The sequence below is a fragment of the Mustela erminea genome, chromosome 8 (assembly GCF_009829155.1).
Source record: "Mustela erminea isolate mMusErm1 chromosome 8, mMusErm1.Pri, whole genome shotgun sequence".
Classification (NCBI taxonomy): Eukaryota; Metazoa; Chordata; class Mammalia; order Carnivora; family Mustelidae; genus Mustela; species Mustela erminea.
Window position 1 is genome coordinate 40,154,220 of NC_045621.1, and position 17,252 is coordinate 40,171,471.

At 43.2% G+C, this 17,252-nt stretch overlaps 2 protein-coding genes across 2 annotated transcripts in view; one reads left to right on the top strand and one right to left on the bottom strand.

The window, feature by feature from the left end:
• NGEF (neuronal guanine nucleotide exchange factor) overlaps positions 1 to 17,252 on the bottom strand; it is a 98,264-nt gene that overhangs the window by 54,009 nt on the left and 27,003 nt on the right. Inside the window, exons 2-3 of the mRNA XM_032355191.1 lie at positions 16,715 to 17,048; positions 13,455 to 13,569 (exon numbers count right to left, since the gene is read on the bottom strand). Coding sequence (XP_032211082.1) covers positions 13,455 to 13,569; positions 16,715 to 16,982 — 383 coding nt within the window. The 5' untranslated portion in view covers positions 16,983 to 17,048. The remainder of the gene's footprint in view (positions 1 to 13,454; positions 13,570 to 16,714; positions 17,049 to 17,252) is intronic.
• The window catches only part of NEU2 (neuraminidase 2), a 69,227-nt gene that overhangs the window by 5,394 nt on the left and 46,581 nt on the right, over positions 1 to 17,252 (top strand). The window lies entirely within an intron of this gene.

The window sequence follows — 17,252 nt, forward strand, 5'->3', positions numbered from 1 at the left end:
ATAGAAATCAGCATTCAGAACAGTGAAGGTACTCAATAAATATTCATTAAATGAACGTATAAATGAATGGGTTCCTGCACTTTGCATGAGTGAAACATCTACCAAAATGAATGATTTTTGTTTTAGAGCAGCTAACCACAAAAGCAATTCATTCTTCCTATTAATATATGGATAACAGAACAGATCATCTATGATGGCAACTATGTTCATTTGTGGTCAGGACTGCTGTGTATAGTAGCTCAGGCTGTGCACTGCTCAACTCCAGCCTCCCTTTTACAGAGATGGCAGTGGGAATGGTGCTCTCTCGAAGTGGGCCCTGGAATAACATCCACAACTTCAAAAGAGGTACCTCATTCTGTATTCTCTGACCAGGGAGGCATGAATCCAAGTCATTCATTCATTTATTTTTTAACTGTCTTAGGCCTGGATATGACAGTGAACAAAGGTATCAGCCCAGCTTTTGAGCTAGTCATCATCTAAAAGACTAGACAAATAAGTTGTGGGGAAATTATAAATTAGGACCTATAATGGGAATATTATATGGTGCTATAAGAGCTCAAGAGAGGAGTTTCTAATACAGCCTAAAGCAGGAAGTGTGAGGATAGGTGTGGTGGATCAGAATAGAACTATCCAGGCAACATTGCAGAGAATGAGGGGGAGGGGCTGGAGTGCAGCAGGTACAAATCATTGAGATGTAATAACAGGTAATATGTGTGTTGGGTAGCAATCATTGTTCTTGACACTTTATAGGCATTAACTTTATAGATCTTAACCTGTAATGAGTTAAGCATTATTATCCCCAATATAAAGATGAGTAAACTGAGGGAAAGCAAGACTAAGTAACTTGCCTTATAAATGATGGAGCTAGAGTCAAGCCCGGGTGTCTAGATGTAGAACCTGGGGATCTTTATTTTCCTTTAAGGTATTTAAATTATTTTCTTTTTTATACTCTGAAAGAATCTCAGAAGTTGCAAGCCCAGTGGACCCTTGAACAACATGGGATTGAACCCATGTAGGTCTGCTTGTCTGTGGATATCTTTTATTACAATATAACAATGTGAATGTATTTTCTCTTCCTTATGATTTTCTTAGTAACATATTCTTTTTTCTAGCCTATTTGGTTGTAAGAATACAATAGATAGTATGTATACAAAATATGTGATAATCAACTATGTTATTGATAAGACATCCAGCCAACAGTAGGCTATTTGTAGTTAATTTGGGGGGAGTCAAAAGTTAGATGTGAGTTTTTGACTGCATGGGGGTTGGTGTCCTTAACTCCTGACTTTTTCCAGGGCCAACAGTACAGTACAAAGAACTTTTTTTGTACTTTTGGACCATTGGAGAGTCTGTTGCTGATCTAATGTGTCATTGTCCTTAAATGCTTCTTAGTGTGTGTTTTCCACAACCAAAGACTAGTTCCTCTGTAACCAAAATATAAACACCCAAATCGGGAAGTCAGCTTGGATACATTAGTGGCAACTGATGTTCAGATTCCATTCAGATTTTGCCTGTTGTCCCAATAATGTCCTTTATGGCAAGAAGATCCAGTCTAGTGTTAGTCATTGCATTTTGGTGTCTGCCCTCCTTGGGTTCCATCAGTCTGGAAGTCTTGGCTCAGTTTTTGTAACCCTGACACAAAGATTTCAGGCCAGTTATTTTGTAGAATGTTTTCTTGATTTGGATTTATCTGACGTTTTCTGTGATTAGACTCGGGTTTTGCATTTTGGGCAGCTTACCTTGTGTAGTTTGGCAGCTTCTGAATCTTACAAAAACAAAATCACATTGTCTGTATTCTTCTATAACCTTCTATGACCTGTCCCAGGTTCAGAGGGAGTTGGTCACATGCTTGTATGTGCTTGACCTGTCCTTGATTTTCCTCTTTGAAGGTAGAAGGTGACTGAGGTGTGGGGAGAGGAAGGATTGATTTACCCAGCACCACGTGCTGGTATGAGGGTGACCCAGGACTCAAATTCTGCTCTGAGTTTCTCTGATCTTGCCTGTGTGGGGACCCTTTTGGGCCTCTGAAGGTTAGATAGGTCGGGTCTTGAAACTCAAAGAAACAGCTTCCTGGGTCCTGATCTCACCCACTCCTTCTGCATCTTCCCTAGAGCCAGCCCGTAAGGTGAAAAATTTTAAATTAAGAATTCAAAAGAGAAGAAAATCCACAAGCAATAAGATACAGGATCATGACTAACAAAAGAAATAGAATAATTAACATTTATGCATGAAGGATAGATTGAACCAATAAAATAATTTAAGAACCAAAATTAGGTTGCTGAAAAGTTGGGGAATCAGTCAAGCAAACAAAAGGGCATATGAAGGATTATAGTTAAAATGAAATTGGAAATAAAACAATAAGTTAAAGCTAACAAACCCACAGAGGCTTAGGGATTTAAATAGTAATATAAAACAAAATGAAGGGGAAAAAAAGGTTTTGGCGTTGAAGCAGATCCAGAAGCCTTGAATTTGAATAGTGGTAATAATTATAAAAGTAAAATGTCAAAGGAAAACATTTAAAGGTGATTAAAATAGGGGGAAATTAGAAGGAAGATAAAAGGGTAAAGTATGGAATTTAAAAAATGAAAAAAATGATAGCTAAGATAAACCAGAATAACCAAAATAAAACAAAATTAACCCAAGGGGGCAATTTAAGGGGGAGGGGTCTGCAGCTTAAAACACTAACGATGTAATTATGAGTGGGTAAAACCCATGCTCCAAGCACAGTCCAAAGGCCATTATTATTATTGTTATTATTATTTTATGAGACTGACGCGCTACCTACTGAGCTAGAGGCACCTTGTTATTATTATTTTAAATATTAAAGGAAACAGCAAGTCCAAAAGGCTGCCCACTTGACCCCTTAAGGACTGAGCTCCTTACTGGATCCTGAGCCTGTCCGTCACCTCTGGGCGGGGCAGAAGGAGAGAAGTCGGGGGCCACGCCCATATCTAGCCCCGCCCCCACCACGTGCCCCGCAATCCACACCCACAAGGTTTTGTGGGGAGGTGGAGGAACACGCCCCTTCAACTGCCCAACGGAGGAAAAAAGTTTAGAACAGCTGAGAATAAGATAGCTGTTAGAAGTCTATGAAATTAGCTGCATAAACTGTGAAACATAAGCCACAGTTATATTTGTTCTGAGACAGCGTAAAAATAGAAACAATTTCAGAGATAGAAAATTCAAACCTCTTCAGTCGCCCCGACCAAGTGGCCTGAGATCCTTCAAAGGCTCTCCTGTCCTTTGTTTATGCGCCGCAGACCGGGTGGGCCACCCCGGGGCCAGTGCCCAGGTTGGGGAAAGCCAGGGAGGAAATTAATTACGAAGCTCTATTTGCATTTTTTTTAGTGCTGAGGGCGCTGGGCCTCCTCTCTTACTGGGGGAGGTGGGAAAGTGGGTTATTTCCAAAAGGCAGGTGGGCAGGCAAACCCCTCTGTGCTGTGCAAAAGCCTTAGTCTGCACGTCCCTGGGCTCCAGCTGCACCCGGCTGCGCAGATGTGTCTTCAAGCTCTGGGTAGAAACCTCTGCCCAGGACATCTGCATTCATTTGTTCGTTCATCAGTCTCATCAGTTCTCTGCAAATACTGAGTGCTTCTGGTGTGTCAGAGAAGTGCTAGGTACTCAGGAGGGAACAAAACTTGGCATCTCCTGCTTGCAAGGACCCTGCAGTTAATGTCCCCCAGGCCACCATGACCAGCAGTGAGCACTGATGATTCTGCTCCACCTTCTGGAAGACAGGACGTTGGTAGAGGGTGGGGTGCGGCTGAAGGGTCTCTTTACTTTAGCTCCTGCCTTTTTATTTTTTAAAAAAATAAGCTTTCAAAAAATGAACATGAAAATCAAACTGTTTATTATGGGAAATTTCAAACACATCCTAAAGTAGACAGAAAATAGAATGACCTCCCCCAAGTGGGGCTCCCTGCTCAGTGGGGGCATCTGCTTCTCCCTCTCCCTCTGCTCCTTCTCCTGTGCTCTCTCTTGGTCACTCTCTCTCTCAAATAAAAAAATAAAATCTTTTAAATAGATCCAGGAAAAAAACCCCTCAATACCATTAACACACCTTTAAAAATTAACAGTAATTTCTTAGCATCACCGAATATCTGATCTGTGTTCAAATTCACATGATTGTTTTTGAAACTTTCCTTCCCAGAGTGCTTGAAACTGGATTCCAATGAGGTCTGTTGCAGCTGGTTAATAATCCTTTTTTGTTTTCTCCTTGCACTTTGTTGAGAAACTGGGTCATTTGTCCCATTTCCCTGTTTGGATTTTGCTGAATGTATGTGTACCATGTTCTTGTACCTGTTTCTGTCTTTCCTGTGTTTCTCGTAGTTCGGTAGATCTAGAAGCTGGTTACAGTGAGCCTGTATCTATTCAGCACCTGTGTTGCCCCAAATGACTGACTAATGGCAATCCTTGAAAATAGTTTCCTTCAATAAAGGAAACAGCCCCAAACCTGCAGTGACTCAATATTTACATCTTGCACTTACAGATCTTGTAAGGACTCTGAGACTCTCCTAGTAACAACCCAAACTGGCATTTATGAACACCCGACAAACTGCCCCCAGGATTATGGTATGTGGGACTTCCACATTTCCCTGGAAACAGGTACAGTTCCCAATATGGAAGTCGTTCCTTGCCCTACATCAGCATTCAGAGACTCACAGGGCCATGCCTGAGTCTTTGGGGTCAATGAAGGGTTTCATGGCAATGACTATTCTGGAGAAGGATCCAGGATTGATAGTCACAATATTTAATGGTCAGGAGGGTCTGGCTGAACCAGCTGGAGCAGAGTTGTTTAACCAGTGAAGCTACCCCTGTCTTCTCTCTGAGTGTCAGCCCTTGGATGATTCTAATGTTTAATGCAGGTTGACCATCCATGGAATAAGGAACTCCTGCAGTTCCCCCAGCACTGCCAGGAAAAGCAAAGGTCTTTTCAGCTGGACATTCAGTGGACAAATATTTTACGCATCAGCCTGCTCAGTTCATGCAGAAAAATTGTCCAACATGAAATTTTGTAATATAGTTTAATTTTATGCAGAAATGTCCATTTATAAAAGCCTATGCTTGAGTTTTATTCTTTCTTTCATGTATATATATATACATATTTATCAATTTGGTTTTTTTTTTTTTGAAAGATTTCATTTATTTATTTGACAGAGAGAGAGCACAAGCAGGGGAGTGGCAGGCAGAGGGAGAGGGAGAAACAGGTTCCCCCCTGAGCAGGGAGTCCTCTGCAGGACTCCATCCCAGGACCCTGGGATCATGACCTGAGCCAAAGGTAGACGCTTAACAGACTGAGCCACCCAGGTGCCCCTCAATTTGTTTTTTTATGATATGGAATGATTTCTGGGACTAGAACCCTGACTTATGACACTGCATCTATAGTAAAGACCCAATGTGCAACACCTTGACTTGAGACGACTCCAAAGGGACCTGACAACGGACTGGGTTAGGAGGCTCCCTGTGCCTCTGGGCTCTGCCTCCTGTGAGCAGCTTAACAAGAACACTCTCCTTCTCACAGCCAAGTTTACTCTAGGAACACCTTCACCTTCAGCAGCCTGGGGAGTGATCATGGGGTGTGGAGTTGGAGCCCCTGGATTCATGGTCTAGTTGTCTCACTAGCTGTGCAACCTCAAACAACCTAGTTACCAACTTTTGCCGAGTCTTAGTTTTCTTGTCTGTGAAATAGGGATAACCATAAGAGAATTTAAAGAGATAGCACATGTTAAGGCCCTCAACAGTTATAGTTCCCTTTTTGTACCCCTCTGTATAGCACATCTGTCTGTGGTAATTGTACTTCCCTCTTGTCCAGCAGTACTGTGACACCCCTGTTGCTGGCATATGGAAGAAGATTTTGCAGAACACACTTGGGTGTGTTGTGGACAATTCTAGAATCTCTGGAGGTGGACACTGACTACTAAGAAGAAGATTACAAACTCCAAAACAGCACCACTCAAGCTGCTTATAAACTAGAGGACTTGTTCCTGGGTTTTTCCGAGTTTTGGGGGGACCTCAGTCTTTTAATCTACTCCAGTCTCTACAGCTCCTGCTTGCATTCTGCTGCTTCTTATCTTAAATGTGTCCCCTATGGCATTCTCTTGTGCAGGAGACCCAGAATCTACCATACTAGATGTGTTTTTGAGTGCCTGGCTATCCTTCACATACATCTCACAGATAACCCGAAACATGGCTCCCACCAGTGAAGTGGGAATGGCCCCATTAATCCTACCTTCTATTCTTTTAACCACTTGGCCCAGAGATAAACATCTAGCCAACCAGATTCTTTTCTTTAGAAATTCTTTCTCTGTTAGAGACTCAAAAGGAAGTATCCATTTGTTGTGGAAAACCAACCCGAAGGGTCATTCTATCTATGGCTGCCATTTTGGGTTATGCATAAGCTGAAAGGCAGTGAGAAGAAGCTGCCCTGAGGAGAGAGCAGGAGAATAGAACAGTCCATAGAGAGAAGTAGAAAGGAGTAGAGCCCACAGCCTTCAAGGAAATGAGAAAGTGGCTCTGGTTCCTAATGGTTTTTCCATCCCTGTCAAGCCGGGCTTCATATCTTTTATTTGAATTCTTTGGGATTTCAGCATCCTTACAATATCCCTCTTTCACTTGAACAGGTTGAAGTAGGCTTCTGATCTTTGCAGTCAAAGTGTTCTTGACCAGGAACTAAAACAAGGATATCTACTCACAGCACTTCTATTCAACCCTGTAATGGAAGTCTTTGCCAGTGCAATAAGGCAAGAAAAAAACAAGTAGAAGGATGAAGATTGGGGAAAAAAGAACTAAAACTTTTTACTCACAGATGGCAGGATTGTGTGCATAGAAAAAAGTCAAAGAAATATACAAGTAATTAGAACTAATAAGTGAATGTATCAAGGTCATAGGATACTAGGTGGCCATGCAAGGTCATAGGATACTAGGTGGCATAGGTACTATTGGCCATACTACCAATAAACAATTGAAAAGTGAACTTAAAAAGCACTGGCATTTAAAATAGGATAAAAAGCACGAGATACCTAGGGACAAATATAATTAAAATATATGTAAATCCTCTGTACTAAATACTATAGATCATTGCTAGGTTAATTTAAGGAATATCTAAATAAAAAGAAGTTTAGGACATGTTCATAGATTGAACAATTTACTTTTTTTAATGTTCAAGCTTCTCTTTTTAAAAAAATTTTATTTATTTATTTGATAGAGAGAGAGAGAGAGCACACATACGTGGAGCAGCAGAGAGAGAGGGGGGGAAGCAGGCTCTCTGCTGAGCAGGGAGCCTGATATGGGGCTCGATCCCTGGGATCATGACCTGAGTCAAAGGCAGATGCTTAACCAGCTGAGCCGCCCAGGTGCCCCTACATTGAGCAATTTAATGTGTTAATATTAAGCTGTCAGTGATATCCAAATTTACCTATATAGATGATGAAATCTTAACCCAAATCCTAGCAGACATTTTTTGGAGTAGAAATTGACAAACTGATTCTAAAATTTATATGGAAATGCAAAGGACTTAAAATAGCCAAGACAATCTTTAAAAAGAACAAAGTAGGAGAGCTTGCATTACCAGATTTTAAGACTTAGTATAGAGCTACAGTATTTAAGTCAGTGTGATATTGGCATAAGGAAAGACACTTAGATCAATGAAACAGGATAAAAGTCCAGAAAAGACCCAGATGTCTGCAGTCAGTGGATTGGGGGGGAGGGGAAGCACCAAAGCAATTCACTGGGGGAAGAGCAGATCTTTTAATAAATGATGATAGAAAAAATGATAAATGATGACAGAGCAACTTGTATGTGTATAGACCCTAGATCTAAACGGGAAAGCTAAAAGTATAAAGTTCTTATAAGAAAAACATAGGAAGGGCACCTGGGTGGCTCAGTGGGTTAAGCCTCTGACTTCGGCTCGGGTCATGATCTCAGGGTCCTGGGATCGAGCCCTGCATCGGGCTCTCTGCTCAGCGGTGAGCCTGCCTCTCTGCCTGCCTCTCTGCCTACTTGTGGTCTCTCTCTCTCTCTCTCTGTCAAATAAATAAATAAAATCTTAAAAAAAAAAAGAAAGAAAAGAAAAACATAGGAGAATATCTTTAGGACTAGTCTTCATCAAAATAAACATTTCTGATCATTAAAAGACAGGAAGATTAAAAAAGAAGCCACACTGGTAGGAGATATTTGCAATAGATATATTTGATCATGGACTTTTAGTCAAGATATGTAAAGAACTCCTACAAGTTTAAAAAAAATGTTAAAATTAGGGAAAAGACTTGAACAGGAACTTCACAAGAGAAGAAACATGAAGGGCCAATAAATGTATGAAAAGGTACTCAATGTCATTAGTCATCAAGAAAGTACAAATGAAAACTATAGGGAGAAACCACAGTATGTTAGAACAGAGGCAGTACAAAGATTGACATTTCCCAACATTGGCTAGGACCTGGAGTGACTGGCACTTTGATATCTTGCTGGTAGGGGTGTGGAATAATACAACTGTTGTGAGAAATTATTTGGTCTTTCCTAATACTGTCAGGCATATACCTATCATAAGACTCAGCCCTTCCACTCCTGGGTATACACTTGGAGAAATAATGAGACACACCCACAGAAAGACTGTCTAAGAACGCTTGTAGTGACTTTATTTATAATGGTTGAAAACTGGAAACAGTCCAAATATCCAACAGAAAGATAAACAAGTTGTGGTACTTTTCCTAGCAATAAAAAGAGCAATCTGATATACATACATCAGAAATATTATGTTCAGAAAACTAAGTCAGACACAGAGTACACACTGTGGGGTTGATTTCAAGAACCAGCAACACTAAGCTAATGGTGACAGAGGCAGAGGATAGTGACGTCTGAGAGGGTTTATACTGACTGAAAAAAAAGGGGTCTCAGGGAGCCTCATGGGGCAATGGAAATGTTTTGTTTCTTGGTCTGGTTGATAGTGTTAAAAAGAAAACCACAGGCCCAAGATGGCATCGCTTAGGGTAAAGCACCAAGTCAGTAAACCAGTTCTTAACAGCTCACCTAAGTACCATTTCAATAGCCCAGGAAAATAAACTACACCCAGTCAGTCAGGAATGTTCGGATCAGCACAGATAAGGTGATCTGTCACAGGAACCCTCTTGGTCCCCTAATGGAAGATGAGGTTCTCCACCAACTAAAACCTTTGTGTCCCCAAATAAGGTGACCTCCTCTGAAATCAACATTTTTTTTTTCTCTTTATGATATTATGCTGTCTTGGAAAACCTCTTTCTTTTGGGTCTCCCTTTGGAGCTCCCCTCTACCTGCTGGACGGGGTGCTACCCAATTCATGAATGGATGAATAAAACCGGTTAGATCTTTAAAATTATTCAGTTAAAATTTTTATTATGTAACCATGCTCAGGTGGGTGTATATAGAGATACATATTTATTGCTGTGGACAGAATTATGCCCCCCCCATTAATATATCGGAGCCCCAACCCCCACATGATGGTATTTGCTGGTAGGACCTTCGGAAGAGAATGGGTTTAGTTAGATGAGGTTGGGAGGGTCGGGCCTCTGGGAGGAGGAAGAGGTGGGTACTTGCTTTCTCCCTCCATCTGAGGATGACTGAGAAGGAGGCTGTCTGCAAGCCAGGCACGGAGCCCTCCCAGCGCCTGACCGTGCTGACGTCCCGATCACCAATGTCTAGTTTCCAGAATGAGGAGAAAAGAAAGGTCTGCTGCTGGAGCACCCAGACTGTGGTATTTGTTATGGCCGCTGAGCTGACTAATACATTTGTCCTGCCCCAAATGTGTACATTTTGTTGTCACGTAAAATTTCCTTCAGTAAGTCCTTTTCAAATGACCTTGATGAAAACCGCCCATAGGGACAATGACAAAAAAAGAGGGAGAGGTTCTTTGGGGCCTGCGCGAGAGGGACACTCTATGTCGTTCTCAGCTGCTCCCAGTCTTTGTACCGTGGAGGGTTCTTTCCTTTCTTTTTCTGTCTCTGTCTCTGTTCTGTTCCATTTGGATCATGGAGCCTTTTCCACACACAAATCTAGCAGACAGAATTATTTTCCCTGCTTAGAGCAAAAGAGGAATTTCCAACAGAAGTGGAGGGCTACGGGCCCTGGGAAAGTGACGACTGAAATTTAGCAAGAGATGCTAGGACTCAACCGCGGCCCTCTGAATGAGGGGCACAGCCCCCAAAGGTGGGGACACAGGATGGGGGCCAGAGCAGGGATTACATTTCTTTACACAAATAGAGGTCTGAGACTCCGAACGCCAAGGTGCTAATGATATGAAGCGTGAGCAAGGGAAGAGAGAGAACGGATGCTTCGCATGCATGGGACACACTAATGCTACCCCAGATGTGTCTCATCAAACACACCCTGATGTACCGTGGCTCCTGCGTTCCCCAGAGAAATTAATATTTTGGTTTTTACCTTTAAAAGCAATAGCTCGAAGCCCTGGGAGCCTGATGGGCCATTGGGAGGAGGTTTTTTTTTTCTCTAGAAAACTTGTCCATAACAGGTGTGTTGTGACTTACCCTGCCATGGAAATCCAGTTCAGAAGATGTAATAGAAACAATGATCACAATGGGGATCCTGAGATTGACCTGAAGAAGTTTTCTAGAACCTCTGTCCTTGCTAGGCCATAAGACCAAAGTTAAGCCCAGGGCTGGCTGGCCTGGGGAGGGTGCGGACGGGAGGGGACCCCAGCCGTCCTCTCCTGTCCCCACCTGCACCTGCCTGTGGCTGATGCCAGCTGCCTGGGCTGTGCGTGGATCTCAGGATCTCAGGCAGACCACACACAGCACTCTTCTGGTGACTCTTAGTTACAAGCAGACAGTCTCTTTTGCTAGGTATTTAGAAAAGCACCCTGAACTTGCTGCAAAGTACCAGCAGCCCTCTTCTCCCAGCACAGGCCTGCCACAGCTGGGAAGCCTCTACCTACCCGCTGCTCCATATCTCCTGCCCCCTGAGCTGTTTGGGCCCCAGAGTGGGGCACCTGTGGCGTTCTCTGACCAGAGTTCTGTGGAATGTGCCAAGCTCTCAAGCCACTTTATGACTCCCCAAGTTTCTCAGCCTCTTTCGGCCAAGGTCCACCTGCCCCTAGCAAGAAGCCATCTTGGGTGGTTCATAGCCAGTTCCCTTCCTTGAGGTCCACACTGGGCTCCAAGAAAACATGTTCCTCTGCCTTGCCTTTGGTGTGGTTGCCCCTCACCCCCGGCTCAGCCCTTACCCCTCCCTTCCCATGAAGCTGTCAGCCGGCTCATATCTAGATGTTTCCAGGAGCAAGCCAGGTTCTGGTCTGTGTGTCCCCCAGATTTCAGAGATTTCCAAGTGGATCTCTTGACCCCGCAAAGATGGGAGATATGACATTAATTTCAGATGTCAACTTGGTTGGGCCATGATGCCTTGACATGTGGTCAAATTATTCTGGCTGTTTCTGTGAAGATGTTTTTTGAGACTTTGAAGGACTTTGAATACACTTTATCCTGTGGGTGGGCCTCATCCAAACAGTTGAAGGCCTTGCTAGAGCAAAGTGTAAGCTCACCGAGCAGAACAGAATTATGAAGCAATTCCCTGAGTATCCAGCCACAATCTCATCCGGAGGATTCTACACTCACCAAGCTGCCACAATTGTGAACTGGTTCCTTACAATGAGCTCCCCACACCTGTTCCATGTCCTGCTGGTTTTGTCTTTCTGGGGATCCCCCCCTGGGAAGGAGTGGGCAGCTCACAGTTGGCCAGTCTCCTTCCCCTTACTCTCTTTTTTATATGGAAACATTTGTGTACTGGTTGGGAGATGACCACTGTCCTGAGTCCTTTTCCTTTCCCTGCTCCCAGGGCCCTTCCTCTACCTTTCTGGGACCCTTAGTAGAATGCTGGGTCCTGCTTGTCAAACATTTGTCCTGTCACTCCTGCTGATCCCTGGACGTGAGGGGTGAGCTAAGGTTGACCTCTCACGCACTGTCTCTTGGAGCTCCCAGTGTAGGTGGGCAGATATTTACAGTGGTGATTTTTGGCTCGTAAGCCAGAACAGAGGCGACAGGAAGCAGCTGACTTTAATATATAATTCCATGTAAGTGAATGAGGGCCTTGTTTATTTGTATATATAAATTCATTTTATTATTAAATTATATTATATTACATATTTAAATTATTAAATTCTATATGTAAGTATATCAGATGTATAAAAATTATATATATGAATATATAAAATCAATGGCCGATGGTCAAAGTAGTATCACGAAGTAACAGGCTGCCTGTCACCTGGTCTGGGACGAGATGCCTAGCCCGTACTTTCCCTGTACAAATACAGGAATGCTATTTTCCTGCAACCATCCAGGGATTTGTAGAAAGTATGAAGTTTCTAGGAACTTAAGGAAATAGGGAGAGACAGGTGTCCAGATTTTGCTACAGCGAGACTTCCTCATAGGGTGGCTTACAAACCAGCAAAAAATTGAAACTTCCTTGGGTCAGAGACTGCTGTTGCCTCCCCATATCCATTCTCCTTTATTTCTTATTATGGCATCCATTCACCAGGGGGTGGAAACAGACCTGGTTTGAAAGAGACCTACATTTTCTAGTTTCTCTTGCACGTATAGGTGGCCACGTGACTCAGTTAATTTGGGCCAATGAGATATAAGCCCCAGTTATTGAGTGGGCTTCAGGAAGCTCCTTAATAGGAGAACAGAATAGACTGGTATGTGCCCCCACTCCCCTCCGCTTTCCTCCTTCACACTACCTGAACCGTGGCCGTGATGGCCAGAGCTCTGGCAATCACCTTGACAGCTGGGTGGGAGGAGACTGGGTTCCTGGAGGTACGAAGGAGCTACTGTCGCAATCCCCCAAGCTTTTTTCACTCGAGACCCAAATAGATCTCAGTCTCGTTAAGCTGTGTCATTTGGGTTTTTTTGTTACAAGCAGCTAAATTTAGTCCTAGCTGATACAATACCCAAATGTCCAACAACAGTAGCATGATTAATGAATTATAATTCAATCATACTATTTAGATTATATTATAGCCATTGAACAATTGTGTAGAAAAATATTTAGTAACATTCAGAAGTGTTTGTGTGACATACTATTAAGTCTGAAGACAGGATATATAGTAAGATCCTATTTTATGAAGAGAAAATGGACATAAACCATACAGGGAAAAAAAACTTTGCAATAGTTACATTAAAACCTTTCAGGTGGTGGTACAATATAGAGATTTTCCTTTTCTACTTCTTGAAATCTGTAATATCTACAATTTCCTAGTTTTGTGATGAAAGAGTAGCAATGGGTTGTTATTTCTTTTTTTTTAGAAAGGAGATGGTGGAGTTTTGCTTTTTTTTTTTAACATGGGCAACAAAAAGTGACTTTTTTTTTTTTAAAGAACCATGAGACACGCTTGCAGCCCTGTCAAAACTTTGCCGCAGTGATCCCTGCCACTTCTGGTGGCGAACCAACCCTGCGGTCCGTTTGCTTTCTCTTACCTTGTTCTCTTGGCTCCTGGGTGTGGCTGTATTGGGATTTTCCACCAAGACATTCTGCTCTGGGGGAAATTCAAGGTCAGGGGCTCATTTACAGACTGTCCATTTTCCAGTGAATCTGTGACATTTAAGAAAGGCAGAGAGTTAGAAAATGTGCATCTCCCCGCTTTCAGGCAGTTCTCTTGGTGACAGGGACAGCAGCAAGTTCCCCCAGGGGGGAAGGGAGAGGAATGAAGAGGGGTGCTTTTCCTGTCATGCCCCCTCGAGGGGAATTTGCCACGGCTTGCATGAATTTGGTGACCTGGGATGCCATCTCTACAAAAATTATGGTTACTATGTAAGAAACTTCCCTTGCTTATACACACACACACACACACACACACAGAGTGGGAGAAGATTAGAAATGAGATTGCAACTTAGATAAAAAAAAACTGGTCAATATATTAGAGGCCAATAAAAGCAGAACTACCAGTGTTAGTGTTCCTACTGGACTAAAATCATTTGCAATTTATCGAAATTTTAACATCTAAATTGACAATGTCCGAGATCTAAACGCTGTTAAATAATGAGCCAAGCTCCCTACCCTGGGACGTCAGTCCGCATTGTAGTGTGACTTTGAAAAGGCAGCCCTTTAGCAGAGAGAAGTCAGAGCATAAATCTTCTTTTGTTTGGGAGCGGGCCAAGGAAGCCGGATGCCAGCTGATCTGTCTTGTCTGCCCCTTTAGGGACAGAGCTGGGGGGGAGTTTTCTCCTTGGACTCTGGAGCAGGAAGCTTGGGGTGGTCGAGGGAGTTACCTCCAGGGAAGTGAAACAGGGAGTCACTTTAAAAATAAAACTCTGAGTCTGATGAAAGTATTTATGGTCTGGACATCAATGGCATCTTTGAGGATGGCAAGAAGTGAAGTGACCCTTGTTCTAGTCTACACCGGTGTCGGGATTCTTGGCTTGGCTTGGGAAGTCAAGCACTCTTTCCCCCTTGACTCAGTTTCCCTCTCCAGGCTCATCTCCAACTAGTCCCACACCTGCCTTTTCTCAGGCTCAAAAAGACCCCCAACCCCTGACCCCTGGGCAGCTGTATTTCTTTTTCCTTCTTCTTGTAATGCTTTAACCCTGAGAGTTTCGATAGGGCCCTGCTAGCCACATGCGGCTTAGTCTGCCCTTGAAATGTAGCTGATATGACTCAGGAAATGAATTCTTCATTTCTTTTTAACTTACATTAATTTAAATTTAAATGTAAAAACCAGTACTCAGTTTAGTTACCGGAAGACTTTTAAGGCTATATGGAACAGTCTGGGCATGCAAATCTGCTTTTCTGACTGCACATTTTATGAATCCTAAATCCAGATCAAATATTTCCAACAAAAATATTCCACAGTTTTCAAAGACATCCTGCAAAAAAAATTGCAAGATGTCTCATGATGAACTTTTTATATCAGTTATTGACTATATGACAGTACAATCATATTTTGGAGGCTTTGTGTTCAATAACACATGTTGTTAGAGTGAGTTTTACCTATTTCTTTTTACTTTTGTTAATGTGGCCGCTGTGAAATTTGAAACAACATATGCGGTTTGCATTATATTTCTGTTAGAAAGAGCCTCCCTAACCTCCTTCTCCATCTGCACGGGCTTTGGACTAGAAGGATCTGAACTCCAGGCCACTCACTAGCTATATGATTTAGGGTAAGTGACTCAATTTCTTTGTTTCAGTTGTTGTTGTTTTTAATCTGTAAAATGGGTAAGGTAAGAACACCCATAACACTGAATACCTCCAAGAGCTCAGCTAACACTGAATACCAGGTTAGCTCCTGTCTCTCTCTGGCCATGTCCCCCTCAAGACGCCGCTAAAGCTTCATCTCCTTTGGGGAATCTTTCCCAACCACTCCTGAGGGGTCTTGTTCTTCGCCTTTATCTTTCCTGTAAACCTCGAGGCATTGCTGGCTGTCGATGACATCATTACAATATTGCTGGGTCCCTCAAGGGCGGAGACTCAACTTTCTTTGTGTAAGATTGTGTTTCTCACTTTTCATTTCATAAGATTTTCGAACATCCCAAAAGTTGAGAGGGTCGTATGACAGACATTCTCCCAGCTTCCACAAGTATAGCATTTCCATCGTATTTCTCTTGCTCTTAATTCGGTCCTTGATGCGTAATTTTGTGTGTTTGTAGATAGCAAACACCCACAGATTGCCACCTCTCCCATCAAGCAGGGGGAGTCTTGACCTCTGGGAGCCCTGCTGCATTGGGAACAAGTCTGAGTCAGCCTGCTGGAGGTTGAGCAGAGACTAACCCACCTTGATCAACCAGCTCACTAGCCCCCAGTGAGCGCAGCGAGACTTCCTTGACCTTCCAAGCCCACATGAGCCACCAGAGGACTGCAGAGGTGAGACCAAGCAGTCCAGACAGAAAAACCACCCGATCAACCCCAAGAATCACAAGAAATAATAAATATTATAGTTTTATCTTTATATATTGAGGGTGATTTCCTATGTGGCAAAAGGCTCCCCGATACAGAGTTCAGTGGATGTCTTGAATGAGTTCATGGGTTCATGCCACATCCAGCAAATGGAGGATTACAGACCGTCTCGTGGCCGGTGCCATACCCCAGGGGCTAAGAAACTAGCACCTAGTCCACACCCCCAGCGTGCTACCCACTCAGGCATGTGGGCAAGTCACAAAGAAAGGAATTTGCAGCTCTGACAGCCCCCCACCATTTGTAAAAGTTTCTGAACCATATTCTGCTCAAGGAATATACTTTAAGCAGATAAGATGTGCTAGGGACTCACTGAAAAGATTAAGGGACCCAGCTGCAAAGCTCTTATTGCCAAGGTATTTATCTCAGATACTTCCAGTGCAGCAGAAACTCTGCCCATCCCAGCAACCATGAGAGAGAACAAAGATAGGACCTCGGCACTCAGGAAACTCATGTTCCCAGATATCCCCAAATGTGGACAGCTCCAAGCCTCCCTGCTAGAAGGCATGGACGTCTGGGGGTGTTTTGTTGAGTCCTGGAACAAGATGTTTCTTTTAAATAGAAGCCAGTCTTACTGTACAGTTTGGGTCGACACTTTCTCCTGAAGTGCCCATGTCATCATATTGTGGGAATTGAATCCTTTAGATAACAGCTTCAAAGTGTTTCTTTTACTAGACTTGTCCTTGATAGTCTTCAAGGCCTTTTACTCTTATTTATTTGGGGCCCTTCAGTCCTGATGACTCCACCTGGCTAGCAGTGGAGAGCGGTGCCAGCTGTCCCTGGTACTCACCTGCCTGGTGGGGGGTATTTTGTTCTGGAGCATCTCTGGCTTGGACTTTGCTTTTGTGTTTCACGGTGCGGTTGAAGATGGAGTTTCTTTGAATTGGGAGGTAGCGGCCAGGTTCTCTGTCTCGAGTCCCTTGGTTGGCATGGTGTGTTTTCTCATCTTCTGAGAGTAACTCAGGTCTCCCCTTGTCCCACCCATCGTCAGTCTCCTGGGAACCGCTCACCAATTCCTTCCAGGGATTTTCCGAACCTTCAGATCCCCTGGTCTCCATGGAAATTGGTCCAGTTGTTTCTCAGCAGAGCGACTGGAGATGGGTAACCTCTCCAGCTTCACCAGCCTGAGTGATTTGGAATAGAAAGAGAACAATTTTCTGTTAGGGTCATCAGGCTAAATGTGCCATTCAGAGTCTGGTCTTCCACTCCCATTGAGATCTAATGATATTTGGAAGAGTCTGCACATCTGGGCGACCGCATCTTTCTCAATGGAAATTACAGTTTAACCACTGCAATTTGGATGCATTCATGTATCATTTTATAATTGA